The 22,927-nt window shown below is 40.7% G+C and overlaps 1 protein-coding gene across 1 annotated transcript in view; it reads left to right on the top strand.

Annotated features, from left to right (window-relative positions):
• Zgrf1 (zinc finger GRF-type containing 1) overlaps positions 1 to 22,927 on the top strand; it is a 62,025-nt gene that overhangs the window by 29,725 nt on the left and 9,373 nt on the right. Inside the window, exons 13-20 of the mRNA XM_032897356.1 lie at positions 1,009 to 1,205; positions 2,844 to 2,983; positions 9,152 to 9,295; positions 11,836 to 11,950; positions 14,578 to 14,840; positions 16,417 to 16,576; positions 21,693 to 21,770; positions 22,152 to 22,299. Of these exons, the coding sequence (XP_032753247.1) occupies positions 1,009 to 1,205; positions 2,844 to 2,983; positions 9,152 to 9,295; positions 11,836 to 11,950; positions 14,578 to 14,840; positions 16,417 to 16,576; positions 21,693 to 21,770; positions 22,152 to 22,299 (1,245 nt within the window). The remainder of the gene's footprint in view (positions 1 to 1,008; positions 1,206 to 2,843; positions 2,984 to 9,151; positions 9,296 to 11,835; positions 11,951 to 14,577; positions 14,841 to 16,416; positions 16,577 to 21,692; positions 21,771 to 22,151; positions 22,300 to 22,927) is intronic.

Here is a 22,927-nt window from a genome sequence, read left to right as displayed (position 1 = left end):
GATGGAAGGAAGTGGCCACCACCATCTTTTGTTGTTTTCAAGATCATTTGATGGCATGTTTGCATGTTCATGCTATGCTGTTTGTTAAAAGGGTTAGGTCACAGAGTATAAAATACATCAACTGGTGAGCTTTGTTTTAAGAAAACCTCTGTGTGTGTGTGTGTGTGTGTGTGTGTGTGTGTGTGTGTGTGTGTGTGTGTGTGTATCTGTGTGTGTGTGTATGATTATGTAGAAAGAAATATACAGATATTGCTAGTAGTTTCTGGTAGATTTCAAGTTGTCTAGTGAACACTTAACTAGGAAACAATAAATTACAATTTATTGCTAATTTTCGAATACATTTTTTTAAAACCGCACACTAGTGTTTTGTCTGCATGTGTGTCTGTGTGAGGGTGGCAAATCCACTGGAACTGACGTTCCAGACAGTTATGAGTTGCCATGTGGATGCTGGGAATTGAATCCAGGTTCTCTTAATTACTGAGCCATCTTTCTAGCCCCTTCAATATATTTTAAAAGTAATATTTTATTTTATTTAATGTGTATGTGTGAATGTCTGCATATATATGTGTTCACCTCATGCATGCCTAGAGCCCCTAGAGGCCAGGAGAGAGTGCTGGATCATCTAGAACTGGAATTACAGGCGATTATGAGCTGCCTCGTGGTTTCTGGACACTGAATCTGAATCCTCTGCAGAAGCAGCAAGTACTCTTAGTGCTGAGCCGGCTCCCTAACGTGTTGAATAAGTTTTGGTCTCAGAATAATATGCTCTTGATGAAGAAAAAATAGATAGGAAAGTAATAGTTTATAATTTTAATACATGTTTAAATTAATAAGGTTTATTTCTTAGAATATATTAATAGCAGGCAGACTTTATAAAATGCTTTACAAATGTAGTGCAGAAAACAGTAACAAATAGAAATAGGTTTTTTTCTACTAAGTTTTAACATGCATACTAGGCAAGCACTATACTGCTGAACTCTTAATTCTTTATACCCTCTTCCTGCTTAGGGCCGTCTATTTTACACATGTGATAAGCCAAAAGGTAATCAATGTAAATTTTTCAAATGGCTTGAGGATGTGACTCCAGGACAGTTATCACAGAATGAGTCTCAGCCCAACATGATTTTTAATGATATTAAGAGTATTGGCTCGTATTTAAGAAGTCAGAAGATAGCAGTCTATGAAGAATGCCAGCTTTTGCTGAGGTATGTTTTATGGTATCATAACATTTCCTGTAGTTATATCAGAGAACAGCAATCCTGGGTCAATCCCAGAGTCTTGCACCTGCTGACGGTCATTGTACTAAGCAACATTCCAAACCCACCAATGGTTTTGAAAGAAATTGAGATGAAGAAAGCATCAAGGAGACAACTTCCAGTCCTATAATTTTAAATGAAAGTAAAGCTTTAAAGTTTCTTTGATCCTCTCTAAACATGAAGTGCTATCAACAATGTTCGGACAGCTGACAAAAGGTGGTTTGTTTTGGTTTCTTTTGTCCTCCCTCCCTCCCTCCCTCTCTTTCTGTTTACGGCTATTCACAAACCTAAGGGAACCCCATTCACAAATGCAGGTACAGTAACAACTCTTTAGCAGTGCAGGAAAAGTCATTCCCAGGCTTGAATTAAGAGTTGATAGGATAATAGAGTGCTATGTTTTAGAAGCCAAACTTCATGAAAATGGGCTCATTAAAGAAATAGTGATAGTTTGCATAGGCATTTAATAACTTACTGAAAGCATATAGATGCCAGTGTCATTCTAAAGACTTTGTGTATATTATTTCCTCATAACAATAATGTATAGAAAAAAACTAAGATTATTATTCTAATTTTACAGCTGTAAATGTAACGTTCCTTGCCTGATGTAATTATCTTCTTGGAGGCTTACTGCTGAATATGCTCATTCTTCCTAGCTCTTTCTGAACTGGCTGGCTGGTTCAACTCAGCTGTTCTGCCTCAAACTCCTTCCCACCCTGACTGACTCAGCTTGGCTTCTAATCTTCTGGCTCCTTCTTCTTCTCTGGCTTCACTGCTGAATGGAACTGAACTGCATGAACTCAGGATTGACCTCTGCTCCCTGCCCTGACTCCCACCTGACTCAGCCCTAACTCACAGACAGCTGACTCTCCCTGCCCTGCCCTGGTATAGCTAGCTTTTCTTCTGAGAGTTGGGCGTATCCTATTTCTGACTTATTCTGTCAAATCTTTCTCTGATTCGTCACCTTGTCTGCCCCTCAATGTCCTTGTTTAGGACTAAAGGTATGTACCAAAGGATTCCAGCCAGAGGCATTAAAGATATGTACTAAGGCCCTATCAAACAGATCTAGAAGGTCTTTGGATATGATCAGAGCGGCCATGTTGCTGGATTAAAATTCCTCTATATATGGCCATATAAATTTACGTAGTCTAGCTTCTAAATGGTTTTTATGTTTTGATTATTGTTAAAGCTGGTGACAGATCTGTGAATTATTCTCTTCCTTTGATAGAAAATGTTTATGGTTTACAACATCTATGAAAGTAAATAAGCATGCACACAACAATTTTTTTCCTTTACATGTGTGTTAAATATTAAATTTTTGTCCTTAACATTCAAATTCATTTTTTAAAATATTTTAAAAATTATTTATGCATATGGTGTATGTCAGTGTGTATGTATGTACACGTTGTACTTGGAGAGGCCAGAAGAGGTTATTCATCCATTGGAATTTGTGAACTGCCAGGTTGGTTGTGGGAACTGAACTTTGGTCCTCTGAAAGAGCAGGAAGTGTTCTTAACCTGAAGAACAGTCTCTTAGTCTCTTAAGCCCTCAAATTCATTTTTATTTTTTGTTCTTTTTTTAATTTTTCAGGAAAGGATTTGATTTTCAGAAAAAACAGCATGGTAAACTAAAGAAACTTGCAACTGTAAATCCTGAATTTTACAGTGAAACAAAAAGTAAACTTTATCTTAAGCTGAGTCGGAAGGAGAGCTCTTCGGTTTATAGTAAAGGTTGGTAGCTTAGACCAAGTTCACAATTAAGTTCTGTATGGTTAAGATGTAGCTCTACAAATCTCATATTAAGAAGAGTTCCAGAGTATCATTTAATAGTGTTATACCATGAAAGTTGTAGTGTAATAGATTGTCTCTAAAAATCATACTTAAAAATTTAAAGTTTAAAAAAAATTATTCCAGAAGCCACTTTATTGAAAAAGTTACACTAAACTCTTGGTATCATATATACAATAAAGTGATTCAACTCTACTTTGACCTAATATTGAAAATAAATTGAAAATGTGATGAGTTTGTCATTGCTTCTTTTATGGTCTGTCCAGCACTGGATCCCAACTTTTATAGTTTGAAGTAAACTCCTTTTAAAAATACATTTCTAAAAGGCCTTTAGGTGAGTGAAGTAGATTAGACATTGTCCTTGTTTCTGTGACCTAGTTTATCGCTAGTCCTTATGTGACTTGGTATGCTGTAAGAATCCCTGTATTTTCTTGTACATACATGTAAGAGTTTCTTCTGGATATAATTCTTATAGTGGAAATGTTACATAATAGGCCATGAAAATGTTACATACATCTTTATCTTAGAGTTCAAATTGATGTCCATACTGGTTTCATCGTGTTTAGTCCTAGAGCAAGTGGGTGAAGTTGTAGTCTTCAGTGATGTCAGAATGAGTGCTCCATGTGTTTGTTAGCGTGTTCCTCGCCTACTATACTGTTTAGTAGGTTTTTAGCAATCCTTTTTACAAAGATGCTCATGTATTCATGTTATCCCTTCATTGATCATTTATACTGTGACTATCTGCTTATGTAGCAAATATTTTTATTCAAAGACTTTTCTAGACTTCTTTTATAGTTAAGTGGGAGAAATCAAACCCAAGATCTTGCATGTGTTAGGAATGTATTCTACCACCAAGCCTCTTTCTTTCCTTTTTTAATTTTTGGTTTTTTGAGACAGTGTCCTTGTCTTTTAAACTCACAGCTACTCCTGCCTCAGCCACCCACAGGTGCTGGGGTTAATGGCGGGAACCTCCGGGATGGGCTTCTGTGAGTCAGTTATGTATGTTTGTTCTAACTCCACACCTACTGCTTAAATTACTGCAGCGTCCTAAGGCCGAATAATCAGACTAGACAGAGTTTCTTTCAGTTCCAGAAGTTATTATTGACACTTTGTATTTCCATGTTCATTTTCAAGACATCTGATAAAGCTTTTTTTTTTTTAAATAACCTATTGGATTTTTGATGGAAGTTGTATCTCTTAATCAAGTTCACACTGCTCTCAGTATGCACGTGGAAATGGGGATAGCTAAATGAGGTGACTTTCTCCTTTCACCGTGTGGGCTCCAGGGTAGCAAGTGCCTTTATCCACTCAGCCACCTTGTCAGCCTCAGAGAATGGCATCTTTTAAATACTGTTTTGTTATCTCTGAGCTCCATAAATAAACCTTACTAAAGACTTTCATTGTTTATGGGGGGGCAGGATCTATAATCAAGTGTTGCAAATCCCTGTAGAAATCACTTGTTCAATGTCTTCATACTTTACATTTTCTAAAACATATGTGGTTTGTATTTTTTGTTCTCTTGATCCGTTTTGCCTGAAGGTTGTCTCTTTTGTTAGTTTTGTGAATCATCTCTTATCTTCATTGATCCAAATATCAGCAAATTGTCTTTGTTTTTTTTTACTTAATTTTTTAAAAAAAGAAATTGACTACATCTGTCAGTTTCACAGTGGAGATCCAGGTTGGGAAGGCCGCTCACTTGCTCTCCCTTGAGGTTGCTGTGAGCTCTCACAGTCTTCGCACCTCTGAAGAGCACACCTTTGATATGATGTGATGACTGCTTTAGGATTGAAGGTTGCATTTTGTTTTACGTTTGTTTCTGTTTACTTTTGTTGTTATTGATGTGTTTTCTTTGGATCTCTTTGCTTCTGCAGGATATATTATACCATTCGTTTTCACATATCTTGAGGCAGATATTTGGCTTGAAGATTTTTCAGTTTTTCCTTTACAATTCTTATTAGGGTCTAAACCTTCTTCAAGTATCAGCCTACTTTCATTGAATAACTTTTTTTCATTATAATTTGGGATTTTGTACCTGTACTCCAGTTCCCAAATATCAGCTTGAAGGCTTATACTTTATTAAGAAATTCCTAGCCTTAAGCTATGCTTGTTCCTAACTAGCGTGTAACTCAATTAATCCATTTATACTATTCTATGCCTGCTGTGTGTTTGGTTACCTCTCCTCAGTTTCATATGTCCAACTTCTTTCAAGTTGGGGGGTGAATCTTTCTGCCTCTCTTTCCTAGAGTTCCTTTTTCTCTGCAAAATGTCCCACCTTCCAATCCTGCCTCAGCTTTTTATTGACAATTGATGCTCCCACATAGTACCCAAGAGATTATCCCCACATAATTGTTTTAAACATCGATTGGATTTCATCTTCAACCTGTAGTTATTACATGCTTTGGTATTCAAACATTTAGGAACTTACGTTTTACGCTTTTACTACTAATTGCTGGCTTTGTTGTTTTATGGGCAAAGATTATAGTTTGAGTAAGAGTCTTTGTTTTTGTTTTAAAGATTTTACTTATTTATTTTATATACAGCATTCTGCCTGCATATGTGACTGCAGGCCAGAAGAGGGCACCAGATCTCATTCAGATGGTTGTGAGCCACCATATGGTTGCTGGGAATTGAATTCATGACTTCTGGAAGAGCAGTCAGTGCTCTTAACCTCTAAGCCATTTCTCCAGCCCTTGTTTTTGTTTTAAGACAGGATCTTGCTATACATTGAACACACAATGTTCCTTGTTTAGCCTTCTAAGTCCTGGGATTACAGGCCTGCACCACCCCATCCAGACATTCAAGATTCTCTTAATGGTTTAGTGCATGAGAAATATCTATTGTTCTAGCTGTTGGTTGCAGAGTTCTTTAAACACCAGATCACATCTAGTATTGTCCGCCTAGACGTTAGTTAGCTGTGGGCAATCAAGGAATATGAGTTGAGTTCTTTTATTATGGCACACTTTTTTTTCTCATTTGCTGAATTTTACAGATTAAGGCAGTTTCATCAAATAAAAATATGTTTTAAGTTATTATCTTCTTGGTAAATTAAAACATTTTTATTATATAGAGATTCTTTAACTATAATACCCTTTACTTAAAATGTATTATCAATATAGATGTATCAGGTTTATTGTTACAAATATTTACTTGATAACTTACTTTTCAACATGTTCTATTTGTTTTTATAACTTTGTTTCTTCTGTTGTAAAAATGTTACTTAAATAGATTAAGCTCAATAATTAGATTTATTATGATTGATAAACTTGTATTTTTATTTTACTTTTTCTTATGCTTTTTCTATTTTATTTGTTTTTGAGACAGAGTCTTACTATATAATCTTGGTTAGCCTAGAACTTGCTATGTAAACCAGGCTGACGTTGATCTACAGATCCACTGGGCTCTGTCTCTGGAGTACTGGTATTAAAGGTGTGCACTACCATGCTTTCCTATGCCCCTTCCTCTCTTTAATTATAAAAGTTAAAACTTTTTTTGTTTGGGGTTGTTTTAATATGTGGATGCTGGAGATTGAACTGGGCCATCTGGGGGAGTGGCCAGTGCTCTTAATGTCCTAGCCATCTCTTCATCCCACCCTTTTTAATAAAATGATTTGACTAATTTATTTTTGTGTGTATATGAGGCAGGCACACACATGCTGTGGTACCTTTGTGAACATCAGGGGACAACTTTTAAGTCCCCCCCCCCTTCTTTTGAGGAGTCTTTTGTTTCTGCTGCTGTGCTGTATATGTGAGCTTTTAACCTATTCTCCTGTCCCTGCTACCCAGAATCTTACCCCTTAGGAATTCTAGGGTTGCAGACAATCCACTTCATCTAGCTTTTTTAAGTGGGTGAGCTCTGATGACAAACTCAGGCCATGGGGCTTCTTTGTGTAACTCTGGGTGTTTTGGAACCAGCCTCTGTAGAGTAGACTGGTCTTGGACCCGGAGGTCCTGCTGCCTTGTTTCCCGAGGGCTGCTGGGAAGAAGGTGTATGCCACCGTGGCCATAGAACAAAGAGTTTGCTTTGTAACCACTTTTACCTCCTGAACCATCTCTTCGTCCCCTTGTCTCCTTTCTATGCTCTTTTAAATTCTGTTCTACCTCTAAAAATGGGTAATTGAAATAATTAGAAAGCAAACATATGCCTTACCCACTTGCCCAGACTCTGTTCCTCACTGTCTCCTAACTGCCTCCATCAATATACTTAAGGTACAGTGTTCAGGAAAGTTATGCTCAAAGACAAGCGAGGTGTTGCTGTTGTTGCAGTGTCATTGAGTTGATTGGTAGTTTTATTTGTTGCAAGACTTTCTGAATGAAGGAACATTATGTTGACCGTTGAAAGAATAGGTTGAAGGTCTATTGTCTGAAAAGCTGGATTTAAAAATGCTGCAAAAGCTACTTTTTGAGTTGCTGACATGAGACCACCAGTAGTCAGTTACAGATCAGAGGAAGTACTTTGTGTTTATTTATTTTGTAATTATTAAAAGTATTAGATAAGGTCTGGATGGCCACCATGAGGAGATGGAAGATAGAGACAGGAGAATTGCCAGAAGCTTAGGCCAGATAACCTGGTGGGAAAAATACTAAGGAGATTCTGTCTCAAACATGGTGGAAAGCAAGACCAGCACCCAAGGTCGTTCCTGACTTCCATACATACAGTGTGTGCACACTCACCTGGTTCCCTGACTCCCATACATACAGTGTGTGCACACTCACCTGGTTCCCTGACTTCCATACATACAGTGTGTGCACACTCACCTGGTTCCCTGACTTCCATACATACAGTGTGTGCACACTCACCTGGTTCCCTGACTCCCATACATACAGTGTGTGCACACTCACCTGGTTCCCTGACTTCCATACATACAGTGTGTGCACACTTACCTGGTTCCCTGACTTCCATACATACAGTTGTGCACACTCACCTGGTTCCCTGACTTCCATACATACAGTGTGTGCACACTCAGTGTGTGCACACTCACCTGGTTCCCTGACTCCCATACATACAGTGTGTGCACACTCACCTGGTTCCCTGACTTCCATACATACAGTGTGTGCACACTCACCTGGTTCCCTGACTCCCATACATACAGTGTGTGCACACTCACCTGGTTCCCTGACTTCCATACATACAGTGTGTGCACACTCACCTGGTTCCCTGACTTCCATACATACAGTTGTGCACACTCACCTGGTTCCCTGACTTCCATACATACAGTTGTGCACACTCACCTGGTTCCCTGACTCCCATACATACAGTGTGTGCACACTCACCTAGTTCCCTGACTTCCATACATACAGTGTGTGCACACTCACCTGGTTCCCTGACTCCCATACATACAGTGTGTGCACACTCACCTAGTTCCCTGACTCCCATACATACAGTGTGTGCACACTCACCTAGTTCCCTGACTTCCATACATACAGTGTGTGCACACTCACCTGGTTCCCTGACTCCCATACATACAGTGTGTGCACACTCACCTGGTTCCCTGACTTCCATACATACAGTTGTGCACACTCACCTGGTTCCCTGACTTCCATACATACAGTGTGTGCACACTCACCTGGTTCCCTGACTCCCATACATACAGTGTGTGCACACTCACCTGGTTCCCTGACTTCCATACATACAGTGTGTGCACACTTAACCTGGTTCCCTGACTTCCATACATATAGTGTGTGCACACTCACTTGGCTTCACATATATAAGTGAGCATGTACACAATCTACACATATTGTAGGATGTATTTTTATTCTATGTGAGTAACTGTATGAGAATATGGGCATCCTGTTGTTTTAGTGGTCTAATATTCTGTGTACTTGGAATCTGCAAAAGACGGAGCTCTTTAAGGGTTCCTACCACGCATATAGAAGTAGCCATGTCAGGAGATGGATATTAATCAGCTTGGTTGTGGGGATCATCATACAAGATAGGTCAAATTCGTTGTGGCTGGAATTGTCGTACAGTGGTAGGATGGGTACATAACATGCACAAGGCACTGGATTCAATTTCTGCTACCATCCCAAGTGCCATGTTAAACATCCTGACTAGAGTTGTTTTGCTCAAGCTTTCCTCAGGAAAGCTGGAATTTAAAAGTGTTTGTCCTTCCAGGTGATCTTTGGGTTATTTCAAAAACCCTCGACTTTGAACTGGATACTTTCATTGCATGCAGTGCCTTCTTTGGGCCATCTTCTGTCAACGAAGTAGAACTGCTGCCTTTGAAAGGCTACTTCCCTTCTAACTGGCCCACCAACAGTAAGTACCACCACGCCCACCCTCATCTCTATTTAAACAGAACAACAGACGCAGGAGGCAGTGAGAGTAAGAACGATGTGTGTGGAATTGTTTACGAAAGCCAATGAACAGCACCCATCTCCAGTTTCTAATGTTGTGTGCAGCGTGACCTGAAAATATGTATTGTTTCTCTGTTGCTGTGACAGACCATTGACCAAAAAGCAATGGAAGCAAAGGGGGGGGGGGGGAGAAGAGGGTCTAGTTTGGCTTACTAGTTTTAGACCATCATCCAGGGAAGCCATGGCAGGTGTTCACAACAGGAACATGGAGGCAGGAAGTAAGGCAGAAGTCATGGAGTACACTGTTTCCTGGCTTGCTCTCCATGGCCTGTTCAGCCTGCTTTGCTATACAACCAGGATCGCTTGCCCAGAGGTAGCATTGCCCTAATGGGCTGGGCCCTTCCACTTCATATAAATCCAAGAAATGCCCCCACAGCCTACAGGATATTCCAATGGCAGTATTAACATTCTCTTATTTGAAGTTCCCTCTTTCTAACTTGTGTCAAGTTGTCATAAAACTAACATATGTATGAAGATTGAATTTGTAAATATTTCTACAGTTCAAGTCCTATGGGACTAACAATATAATGAAATCTTAGGGGCTGGAGAGATGGATCAGTTGTTGCTCTTGCAGAGGCCCAAGTTTAGTCCCAGCACCCACTTGATGGCTCACAGTAATAGCAGCTATGAGGATCTAGCCCTCTTCTGATCTTCAAGGGCACTAGGCACACATGCAGTATACATATACATGCATGCAGAAAGAAACACTTACACATAAAAAACTAAATCTTTACCAAAAAAGAAATCTTGAACTATCATTTAATATTTGGTTAAAATTGAATTTTTCATAATGTTCTATTCATGAATTCTAATATTTTTGGTCTTTGAAAGTATATTTAGTAAACAGTTTGTCATTACATTGTGAAGGCCTTAGAGACTTGAGATTCAGAAGAATATGATTTTTATTTTGAGAGTACCCAAACTCTTTCGAGTTCTCTTTTTAGATATATGTATTTTATGTGTCTGAGTGTTTTTACCTGCATGTATTTCTGCGCCACACATGAATGCCCCGGTCTACAGAGGTAAGAACAGGGCATCAGGAGCCCTGAGACTAGAGTTCACAGATGGTGGTGGGTGCTGGGAACCCAGCCTTGGCTCTCTGGAAAAGAAACAAATACTCAACTGAGCTGCCCTCCAGCCTCTCTTGAGAAATTTTTATGAAGACAGATTAGCCACCTTATGTTTTTTAGTAAAGAAATTTAGCTAGCCTGGAATATGTAAGACTTGTCTCTAACAGAAAGTTACAAATTTCGCTGACATTTGAGGTTCTGAGAAACTTTAGTAAATTTACTTCCATCTATTTCTATGAATCTTGAGATATCTGGAGACTTCGCTATACATTTCAGTCTCTTTCTTTCTTCCTAGGATTTACTTATTTATGTATTTTATGTGTATGAGAGCTCTATTTGCATGCATGCCTATATGAAAGAAGAGAGTATCAGATCCCATTACAGATGGTTGTGAGACACCATATAGTTACTGGGACTTGAACTCAGGACCTCTGGAAGAACAGCCAGTGCTCTTAACCATTGAGCCATCTCTCCAGTACCCGGTCTCTATTTCTGAGGGTTGAATTTGATCCATCATGAACTAAAGATACAGAATTTAATGACCCTAGTTTTTAGAATTTCGTGGTTTTAGTCTCTTTTACTCTCCCATTCCCTCCAGCCTTGTTTGTTTTTGTTGAGAGGCAGTCTTGCTGTGGAGACCAGGCTAACCACAAACCCACAGAAATCTCCCTGCTTCCACTTCTGGAGTGCTAGGATTGTAGGCGTGCATGGCTTGCTCTTTTTTTTTTTTTTTTTTTTTTTTTTTTCTTTATTTTTATTTATTTGGTTAGTGAGCCTGGCTGGCCGCCTACTCACAGAGCTCCATCTGCCTTTGTCTACTGAGTGCTAGGATTAGAGGTGTGCTCCACTATACTCAACTGATCTTTGTTTTTTTTTTAATGAATGAGCTTAGTCAATCAGTATGAATCTGACTAGAGACCAATTGACAGCCATTTTTCATATGGACATTTTTGTGTTTGTTACAGATGCTTTCTTAGCAATGTTAGCATTCTAGTTTTCTGTTTTTCATGTTTTAATAAATATTGAGGGAAGAAATACAAGAAAGTTTAACTACATAAGCGCCTCTCTCTACAGCACAAGCTCTATGCTGATTAAGGAGAATTGCTGCTGCCAAGCAGTGCCCTGCACTGGCACTGTTCTGTACTCACTGCAGAGTTCAAGGGTCACTTAGGTTATGCAGTTCACACACAAAATGAAGGAGTAGAGAGCATAGCAATATAAACAGAGAGATGTTTAAAGACCTCGCATGTCCTAACAAATTGTTTTCTGTCATCTGACTAGTTCAGACGGTAACCTGAGTTATAAGGACATTTGATCAGTTTGTGTTGGTTTTATTTACATCTAATATGCACTTTCTGCCTTGTCTCTGTAGTAACGGTCCATGCATTATTGGTTTGTAATGTCAGCACAGAGCTGACAATGCTGCAAAACATTCAGGACTACTTTAACCCAGCGACTCTTCCACTAATGCCATACCTGTTAGCAATGTAAGTCATCTTTTACCTTTGCAGTATTGATATTATATTATGGCGGCCTAGTTCCTTTCTATTGTTTGATAAAGACTATAATCAGGGCTGGAGAGATGGCTCAGTGGTTAAGAGCACGGCTGCTCTTCAGAGGTCCTGAGTTCAATTCCCAGCAACCACATGGTGGCTCACAACCATCTGTAATGGGATCTGATGCCCTCTTCTGGTGTGTCTGAAGACAGCTACAGTGTACTCATATATATAAAATGAATAAATAAATCTTTAAAAAAAAAAAAGGCTATAATCAGAAACAACTTGGGAGGAAAAGGTTTGTTTCACCTTACAGCTTAGATAGTGTCTTATCTCAAACGGAACTTGGTGCAGAAACTTGGAGGTAAGAACTGAAGCACAGACCATGGAGGAACATGCTTCCTGGCTTGCTCAGTCTGCTTCTTTATGCAACCTAGAACCCTTTGCCCAGGGGTTGTACCACCTACAGTAGGCTGGACCCTCCCACATCAATAATTAATCAAGAATGTGCCCCATAGACTTTCTATGGACCAATGTGATAGAGACAATATTTTATAAGGATTCATTTATTTATTATATATAAGTACACCGTAGCTGTCTTCAGACACACCAGAAGAGGGCATCAGATCTCATTACAGATGGTTGTGAGCCACCATGTGGTTGCTGGGAATTGAACTCAGGACCTCTGGAAGAGCAGTCAGTGCTCTTAACCACTGAGCTCTCTCTCCAGCCCCCAAGACATTTTCTTAATTGAGGTTCCCTCTTCTCAGATGCTAACTTGTATCAAGCTAACAGAAAATTTATCAGCTCAAGTGTTAACTGAAAGTGCAATAACAGAATATTAGATATATTTTTACCAACAAAATTTTAATTATCTTTTACATTTGGAGATTATATTTGTATATTAGAAGTTAAGCATAAAACAGATGTGGCTCAATGGTAGAATGCTGTGAGCATGTGTGAGGCTCTGGTTTGATCTCCAGCACCAAAGATAAATAAATAAATGACATTTATGAAAGGAAAGAAAAAATATATATGCATTACTTCCTTTTCATCGGTTTATTTGTTGTCATTCAGGCCAGTTCTGAAATTAATTCCTTTTATTGAGGACTTTTAAAAGACCATTATAGTACCTTTTTAAAAGTCTTTTATCATTGTTGTTGTTTTTTAATGTGTAAGTGCTCTGTCTGCATGTACTACTGCATGCCAGAAGAGGGCATCAGATTCCTTTATAGATGATCATGAACCACTGTGTAATTACTGGGAATTGAATTCAAGACCTCTGGAAGAGCAGCCAGTGCTCTTAACTGCTGAGCCATTTCTCCAGCCTCATTGTGCAACATTTCATTCATCTGTATGTTTTTTCCTGTGTATGGGTGTTCAGCCTGCATGTATGACTGTTCGTCATTTGTGTGCCTGGCATCTGGGGAGGCCAGAAAGGATATTGGATCCCTGGAAGTGTTGCTGCAGTCAGTTGTGAGCTGCTATGTGGGCTCTGGGAATAGAGTCTGGGTGCTTCGGAAGAACAGCCAGTACTTTTACCTGCCTTCTCTCTAGCCCCTTATCTGTATCTTAATGGTGCACATCACTTAACATTCAAAAGAATGATTTTATGATGTCCATGTTGACACATATTTATTCTTATTACCTATATCTCATTTTTAAATTTTTCTAACACCAAAGCTCTTTTTAAAAAAGTGAGAAATGGGGCTTGGCTACAGCTCATTCTGTCACATCCACGAGGCCCTAGATTACATCTCCATTACCACACTAACCTCCTGTGGTAATATACACCTGTAGTCTCAGCACTTCAGAGGTGGAGAGGAGAATCATGACTTCTTTTCTTTTTTTTTTTTGGAGCTGGGGACCGAACCCAGGGCCTTGTGCTTGCTAGGCAAACACTCTATCACTGAGCTAAATCCCCAGCCCCGAGAATCATGACTTCTAATTCATCTTCACCTACTTAGAAAGTTCCAGGTTAACCTGGCATACATGAGACATCCTGTCTGAATGAATGAATTAAAATAACTGGGAAGTGAATTTATAGTTAATATATTAAAATGAGAAAAGCATGCTGCCTTGCACTGGACATTGAACTCCATTCATGCTCAACAAGTGCTCCACACTGAGCTATCTTCCCGGCTCCTCCCTTCCACTTTGGATCTCTATCTTGCAGCATTACCCTTTTCTTTGCCACAACAAAACCCTAGGGGTTTTTTAAGCCTTGTAGCTTCATTTTTATATATTTTAAATAACAATAAAATCTATTTACCTATTGTAGGTTTGCCTGAAGTATAAGCTATGTTAATTATCTAAAGATTACTACCTATTAGTACCATGAATTTGTGGGCACATTTAAATATTTATATATCTCTATTTGGGGTAACTCTTTTTTGGTGTAAAGAGTATATAAATTAATGTGTAAACTACTTAAACTCATGGCAGTGGACGGTGGGTGTTTTGTAAATATTAGTTCTCTTGCACCCTCCAGAGTAAAGCCTATCCATTTGTTACCTCCAATTTTGTTTTCTGAGGATTGTAAAATGAGAGCTAAGTTATAAATAAGACCACTCACACATTTCAAAAGCCCTAACTGTTTCTAATGTTCTTTTTACTAGGTCTCAGTCAGCTACAGTTAGCAGTAAAAATGTCAGTAAAAGAAAATTTATCCCACCAGCCATTACAAGCATTAAAACAAAATTTGAACTCCTCCACTTGGGAGCGACCTTACAGTTGGCCAGAGAGTTGATTAACGTGCACCGGTTGAACAACGACCAAGCTTCAGCACTAATGCAGATAGCTCAGATGATGGCATCCCGAGGCAGCGATGAAGATGCCCTGGAGCCCTTCAGCCATTCCCTGCCTATCACAGTCATTCATGGTGAGAGACGTTGTAGAGGATGTGAGTGTTTATACGTTACTCTGCTCTTCGGCGGGTTTTCTAGTAGGTCAGGAGGTAGCATCCTGAATCAGAACTCTGCTCTCACATCCTGGTTCCATCACTCACTAGCTGTGTGATCTTGGTAGGTGGCTTACTTCATAGCTTTGACTTCTGTAAAATGTGCATTAAAAGAAGCGTACACCTCATGTGGTTGGATGTGTAAATGATTCAGAGTAAGTAGAATGCTTAGAGGAGCGCACAGCACATGCCTCAGGAATGTGTGAGTTGATTATGCTAGGTGCTCTGTCTTCCCTTCACCTTTCTCATATAGACCCATGTCATTTTCTAAGACATACTCTGACAAGTCAGTCCAGGTGCTTAAAATCCTTCAGTGTCTGCTTGCCAACTTCAGGAGAAATATAAAAATTTTAGCTCTAGTAGAGGTCCAATTTATCCTTTTTTGAGACAGTGTAAGCCTGGCTGTCCTGGAACTCACTTTGTAGACCATATTGGTCTTGAACTTCCAAAAATCCACATACCTCTGCCTCCTGAGGGCTGGTTTGTCCTCTTGTGATTTGTCCCTTTGCCTCCCACGAGCCTCCCTTTTTGCCTTCCGGCTGTATACCTGTGGAAAGTTCTGAAAGTGCTTTCAACACGCTTAGCTGACTTTCTCTAGATCGTTGGGTATGTGATTCTGGGAGACTTAGTTCTGCTACTTCCTTCCTTCCTTCTTTCCTTCCTTCCTTCCTTCCCTCCTTCCTTTCTTTCTTTTGGGAGGGTTTAATAATTTATTTGTGGGGTTGGGATTTAGCTCAGTGGTAGAGCACTTGCCTAGCAAGCGCAAGGCCCTGGGTTGGTCCCCAGCTCCGGAAAAAAAAAAAAAAAAAAAAAAAAAAAAAAAAATTTATTTGTTCACTTTACATCCTGATCAAAACCCCCTTCCCTTCTGCCCTCTCAGTCCCACCCTCCCATCTCTCTTCTCTTCCCCCACTACTCCCACCCCAACCTGCCCTGATGTATTAAGTTGAATCAGGACTAAGTCCATCATCCTCCACTGAGGCCAGACAGGGCAGCCTAACTAGGGGAAAAGGGATCCAAAGGCCGAGTGAGGAACAGCCCCTGCTCCAGTTGTTAGCAGACTCACATGAAGAGCAAACTGCATATCTACTCTATATGTGTAGGGTTTGTTTTGATTTTTTGAGACAGGTTCTCTGTGCAGCCTTGGCAGGCTGGCCTTGAACTCTTAGAGATCTGCCTGCCTCTGCCTCCTGACTGCTAGGATTAAATGCATGTACCACTCCCACCCAGCTTGCTACTTCTTTCTTTACAGAAAGCCTTCCCATCTACCAAGGCCACAATAAATAGTCTTTTTCTCTGCTCTCATAACAGTGCTACCCTGTTACCATTATCTCTTTACTTATGATTTATCCTGTTGACTGTAGTGTTGTCTGTTTATTCTCTTGTGCTGAACATAGTGGATGGACACTCTTATTTTTGAGTATATTAACTAATTAAAGGTGGGTGAGATAGAGAAAGTATTGCTTGTATATTCATAAAAGTTTTTATGGTGTCTTAGGTGTTTTTGGAGCAGGCAAAAGCTACTTGCTGGCTGTGGTGATTCTGTTCTTGGTAGAGCTGTTTGAAAAGTGTGATTCTGAAGCAGTTGGCAGGGCAAGGCCATGGAAACTCCTCATTTCCTCTTCCACTAATGTAGCTGTTGACAGAGTGCTTCTTGGGTAAGTGTGACAAGTGGACGTAAATAACCCTGTCTCATAAGCTTGCTGCCTGGAGAGAGTACAAAGCTGTCATTTCTGACCCAAGAGCTACGATGTAGTCAGTCTGACTTTTTAACTCATGACTGTTCACCTATCTGACAGTTTGGATAACGATAGAATAACCCTGTAAAGTCCAAGTTTGGCCAAGAACATGTGGGACCGGCAGTGTGTTCCTGCAGGGAGGGGGGAATCTGTTGTGAGCCTTGAGCATTCCTTTGAAAGGCATTTCTCGGGGTTGCAGCTTGGACTGAGGGGATACCATCTTCCTTGGGAATGGAAAGGAGGCTTGCCTGCTGCTTGCCATCGGAAGTAGTAGACTTCCAACCTCATCGCTCCTTGCTATACATACAGTTGGGACGGCTGCTCGTCCAGGCTGCAGCTCAGGGGCTCTGCAGAGGACTCATGCACCGTGGGCCTTAGGCTATTTCTTCTCACAGGTAGCAATCCTATGCCTCTGACTCCGAGGTTTGAATTTATTATCATAGCAGTAGGCTAAAGCCAAATACCAGAAATTGTCACTCAGAATGGCAACTATATGCCATCCCCTTGCTCATGCCCTGTGTAAACAACACAGCTGAACAATGTAAGTCATGTCTGTGTTTAATAAGAGGATACAAAGAAGACAAGAGCAATCAATTCTAAGTAAATACAAAAAAATTTTAATTTACTCTGTGTATGTATGTGTGTATGGCAGAAGTGCACGCCTTTACATGTGTAGAGGTCAGAGAAAAATATCATGTGCTACATTATCAGTCTGCCTTTTACTCGGAGTCACAGTCCCCCTCTGTCCCTCAGTGCTAGATTACAGATGACTGCATGACTGTAGTAGTTTTTTGTTTTCTAATGTAGGTGCTAGGGATTTGAACTCAGGACTTGTGCTTGAATTGCAAGTGCTTTTACTGATCCATCTCTAGCACCAGGTTTTTTTTGACTGTATAGGTCTTTTTCTTTTTTAATTGCAAATAAGGACTACTGACATGGATCAACAGGTAAAGGCATTTGCTGCCAAGCCTGGGGAATAGAGGCTCATGTGTGCCCAAATTGGCGTAAGTATATTTTTTAAATGACAAGAAAATACTGAATATTTACCAATAATTCAGTATTTATCTGAATTTCCACCTATTTTTATTTTTAAAAATCCATGATTTATCTTTTTGTTTAATCTCTCTCTCTCTCTCTCTCTCTCTCTCTCTCTCTCTCTCTCTCTCTCTCTCTCTCTCTGTGTGTGTGTGTGTGTGCATTGTATAAAAGTAGCTTTTATTTTCCTGTAGTAACTGTCATCTCTGAGGCTCACTGCCTCAGTCTGCTAACTGAGACCTAGTCCTGGAAGCTTGCAGCCTTCACACAGTCTTATCTAGGCCTAGAATGTTTTCAGCCTTTGAGACTTACTGCTGAATAAGCTCACCTTTTCTGTTTCTTTCCGAACTCTGGCTGGCTGCTTCAACTCAGCTGTTCTGACTCAAGCTCTCCAAGCTGACTGATTCAATCTTGCTTCTCTCTTGGCTTCTGACTTTTTGCTCTGCTTGGCCTCAAACTAACTCTGACAATCTGTTTTAGTCCTCTGTCTCCTCGTTCCCTGACTTGTTTTGTCTTCACCTGTGTCTAGCTTGTTCTTTCTCTGCAACCTGTCTCTGTACAACTGTCCTAGTAAAATTGCTCGCGCGCTCTCTCTCTCTCCCCCTCCTTAATAGCTTCTCTTTTCTCTATCTTCATGAGAGTTGGGCATATTCTATTCTGTCAAATCTTTCTCTGATTTCGTCACTTTGTAAAGAAAGTGATAAGACATCACCTTCAAATATGAGTGCTTCCTTCTACAAATCAACTTTACCTTCATTGTTTGGGATTAAAGGTGTGTGCTAAGGGCTGGGCCACACCACAGCTAGAAATAGGTATTTTCAGTAAATGTACAATCTTGGGGTTCACAGTATGATCAAATGTCCTGGAACAGGTGTATGCATGTATGAGACAGAGAGAGAGAGAGAGAGAGAGAGAGAGAGAGAGAGAGAGAGAGAGAGAGAGAAGGGGCTAGGGGATTGAACCTGGGATTTTGTGCATGCTAAACGGGTGTTCTACCACTAGGCTCTACCCACAGCTGTTTTAGAAGGCTGTTTAATGCTTGACTCTCTGAAAAGGACCTGAGAAGTATGAATCTGTAAGTAAGATAGATGCTTCGACTGCAGGTAGACTGCATTTTCCCTTTCTTCAGAGTAGAATACCTTCTTGTGCATGGGAATAGACAATGTCTGGTATGATGCTCAGAGTAGGCACTGTCTAGTTTTGTGTGTCAACTTGACACAATCTGGAGCTATCACAGAGAAAGGAGCCTCCCTAGAGGAAATGCCTCCATGAGATCCAGCTGTAAGGCATTTTTCTCAGTGATCAAGGAGAGAGGACCCAGCCCATTGTGAGTGGTGCCATCTCTGGGCTGGTGGTCTTGGATTTTTATAAGAGAGCAAGCTGAGCAAGCCAGGGGAAGCAAGCCAGTAAGTAACATCCCTCCATGGCCTCTGCATCAGCTCCTGCTCCCTGACCTGCCTGAGTTCCAGTCCTGACTTCCTTTGGTGATGAACAGCAATGTGGAAGTGTAAGCTGAAACAACCTTTTCCTCCCCAACTTGCTTCTTGGTCATGATGTTTATGTAGGAAATGAAACCCTAAGACAGAATAAGACAATTTTTTTTTTTTAAGGAAAAAAAATGAAAAAATGGGATACAAATAATACCCAGACCCCTATAGCATCAGTGCTCTGAGAATACCGCCCCTACCGTGTTACTGATGTAATATAAACTTGCACTGAAAAACAAGCACTAGCTATTTCTGATGGAGAAGTAGCTCACTTTTCTCTAAATTGAAGTTCATTGGTTACTTCTCATCTTAGCCTGACAAAATAACTGAAGGTGGGAAATGTCATCACAGTTCATATCCGCAGTACAAGGCCTCATGCTGTGGAAGCCATGGTGGCTGAAGCATGAGGTAACTGGTCCATCCACTCTCAGGAAGCAGATGAGACAGGTGCTGGTGCCTTTCTGTCTGTCTGCATTCACTTAATGTGGGACCCATGGCTTCCCGCCACCCACTGTTGGGACTTACCCTTTCAGTCTAGAAACTCTTTACGGTCATAACTTACCAGAGCTTACCTCCAGCCTGATTCTAGGTCTTGTCAGACTGGAAGATTTAAAACAGGAATCATTTTATGTTCTAACAGTGGGTTTCCGTCATCGATCTGGGAAACTGAGTTTGCTTTAGTTCTCTTTAAATCCCTATTTCCAAGGTGATGCAGGTGTTTAGAGGACCTGGGGTTCATTGAGCTGCACCTCTGAGAGAGTATAAAGCTAGAGTGTAGGATACAAGAGGGAGGAGAACAGTTCCTCCTTCTACTCAAGTCCCTGTTCCCAGGGCTTAGGAACTGTCTGTAGAGTTCTCTGTATCTCATCTCTGCAAGTCAGCAATGTAGCCTGAGTTCTAGGCTTGACTGGCTCTGCTTGTTCGTTTGTTGTTTGTTTGTTTAATGTTATATGTATGGGTGCTGTGCCTGCATTTATGTCTGTGCACCATGGGTGTGCTGTGTCCACACAGGCCAGAAGACATTGGGTCCCTCGGAACTGGAGTTAAGGATTGTTGTAAGCCACTGTGTGGGTGCTGGGAATTGAGCCAGGGTCCTGTGTAAGAGCAGCCAGTGCTCCTAACCTCTGACCCATCTCTCCAGCCCCATCAACTCGTTAATGATGTAGGCTCAACTAAGTTATCTCACCTTATCTTAACCTAAGTTATCTCAGCTTCAGTGTCCTCCTCTTTGATGGGCTAGTGTGCATCATTATAGTAACATCCTGAAAAGGCTCTTCACTTGATCTTAGCCAAAAGGCCGAGAAGCGATCTGAAAAGGCTCTTAATGAAAAATATATAGTATTTATTGCTTTCCATATTATGTTTTTAGGGCATTTTATTTCTAATCAATCTCAACACTGGCATTTTATAAGTACTGTACAGATTTGAATGCTTTAGTCCTAGTTAGTGGCTATTTGAGGAGGATTAGGAGGTGTGGCCTTGCTGGAGGAAGTGTGTTATTGGAGGTGTGGCCCTGCTGGAGGAAGTGTGTCACTGGAGGTGTGGCCTTGCTGGAGGAAGTGTGTCACTGGAGGTGGGCCCTGCTGGAGGAAGTGTGTCACTGGAGGTGTGGCCCTGCTGGAGGAAGTGTGTCACTGGAGGTGTGGCCCTGCTGGAGGAAGTGTATTATTGGAGGTGTGGCCCTGCTGGAGGAAGTGTGTCACTGGAGGCGGGCCCTGCTGGAGGAGGTGTGTCACTGGCGGAAGTGTGGTTTTGGGGGTGTGGCCTTGCTGGAGGAAGTGTATTATTGGAGGTGTGGCCTTGCTGGAGGAAGTGTGTCACTGGAGGTGGACCCTGCTGGAGGAAGTGTGTCACTGGAGGTGTGTCGAGGCCTTGAGGTTTCAGGAGCCTCCTCTGCTTGCAGTTGGGAATTGAGATGTGAGCTCTCAGCTGCCTGTCCTCTCCTCTCCACTCCACCACCATTGACTGTCACTCCCCTGGCACTATACACCCCAAACAAACCCCTTTTTTCTGTAAGTTGTTTTAGTTACAATGTTTTATCACAGCAATAGAAAAGTAACTTATATAAAATAAATCTACCTGAGTTTTCTGCAGAGTGCTGAGAAGGTAGCTCAGTAGTGGAATGAATGTACAGCGCACATACAGTCTTGGCTTTAAGCTCCTACCAAGAAAGGAAGATAACTGCTAAAAATCTCTCAGTATGTTCCAGGGGGAAATTTTCAACTTCCTTGCTTTTACTTTGAGTTTAAATAGTTCATATCAAATCATATAACTCTACAGTACAGTCCTATGCAAAATAATTATGATAATAATATACCCTAAACATGTATGTGCATACATGTGTGTCCAGCATCAGTAGGCTGAGGAAGAGCATTGGGAGTTTAAGGAAAGTCCGGGCTACAGACTGCACACTGTCTTTAAAGAAAAGCTCACATTAATGTAATAATACGTGAAACTGTGTTTTATACTGTTTGTAAGTAAGGAGAATCTGTTTTCTCTTGTTTTTTTTAAAGGCTTCTCAGTCTTGGATTTGAAAAGTTCATCCGAGTTGGGAGTGTTAGGAAGATTGCCAAGCCAGTTTTACCTTACAGGTAAGACTGCTAAATCCTAACAGTTACACAAGAGTCTGAGAAGTATCAACGTTTTATGGGTTTTATCTTAAATTTGGCCTTTGAGAAAGAGATAGCTTTAGTTTTTAGTTAAATTAGGAAACCTATATAGAAATTCTATCTTAGAACGAGTAATCCAAAGCACATGTAATGGCCCAGGTCTTTAATCCTGGTCCTTGGGAGGCAGGAGCAAGTAGGTCTCTGAGTCATTTCCATGGCTAATTCCAGGAGAGCCAGGATGAGACAGTGAGACCTTGACTTAGAAAAAGAAAAACAAGCAAACAACAACAAAAGTCTAATCCATTTCGTTCGTTGTGCATATGAAATTAACAAGGAATATTCTTTCTTGTTGCTCAATTTCAGCTTACATGCTAGCTCAGACAATGAAAGCGAACAATTAAAGGAACTCCACGCCCTGATGAAGGAAGAACTGACTCCAATGGAAAGAGTTTATGTCAGGAAAAGTATTGAGCAGCATAAACTGGGGACCAACAGAGTCCTGCTAAAGCAGGTGAGGTGAAATCACACCAGTTCCTTCCCGGTGTGTATGTTCTGTTCAGATGCTCTTCGTCTGTGGTGATGGATGAGCTGAGACTTCAACGTGCATCCTTACCAACTCTACCCACTGCGTATTGTATTTGCTGCAAACATTCTTCAAGTTGTGGCTGCTGGCTTCCATCAGCCTGTGCAGATCTTGTTTGCAGGACCTGGGATCTGAGGACCTGAGAGAATGGGCGGACTAGGGTCTAATAGCCTTGCTTCGGTCTCAGTGTACCTGTATTTACGAACGTAACAAAGAAAGCGGTGATCCAAGGAAGGCTGTTTGAGTTCAGAAAAAGCATGATTAGAAAAACATGTACACAAACACCAGTAAGCACATATAAAATTAACAGAGCAGCGCTTTACCAGAACGTTCTTAGGACAGACAAATTTAAACACAACTGCCTGACATGAACTGTAGATTCTATGTGGAAAAACATGTAAGCAAGGCAGAAGCCTTATCTAGAGTGAGGGTGTGGGTATCAGACAGTTCTATAGCTGTGTTCTGACATCCAATAGTAAACATATCTTATAAATTGAATGTAAGTGTCACAGGAGGCATGAAATCACATCCAAGAACAATTCTGGGAACAATGCAC

Source organism: Rattus rattus, chromosome 3 (assembly GCF_011064425.1).
Source record: "Rattus rattus isolate New Zealand chromosome 3, Rrattus_CSIRO_v1, whole genome shotgun sequence".
NCBI lineage: Eukaryota > Metazoa > Chordata > Mammalia > Rodentia > Muridae > Rattus > Rattus rattus.
The sequence above is the reverse complement of the archived record's forward strand: the minus strand, read 5'-3'. Positions and strand labels throughout refer to the sequence as shown.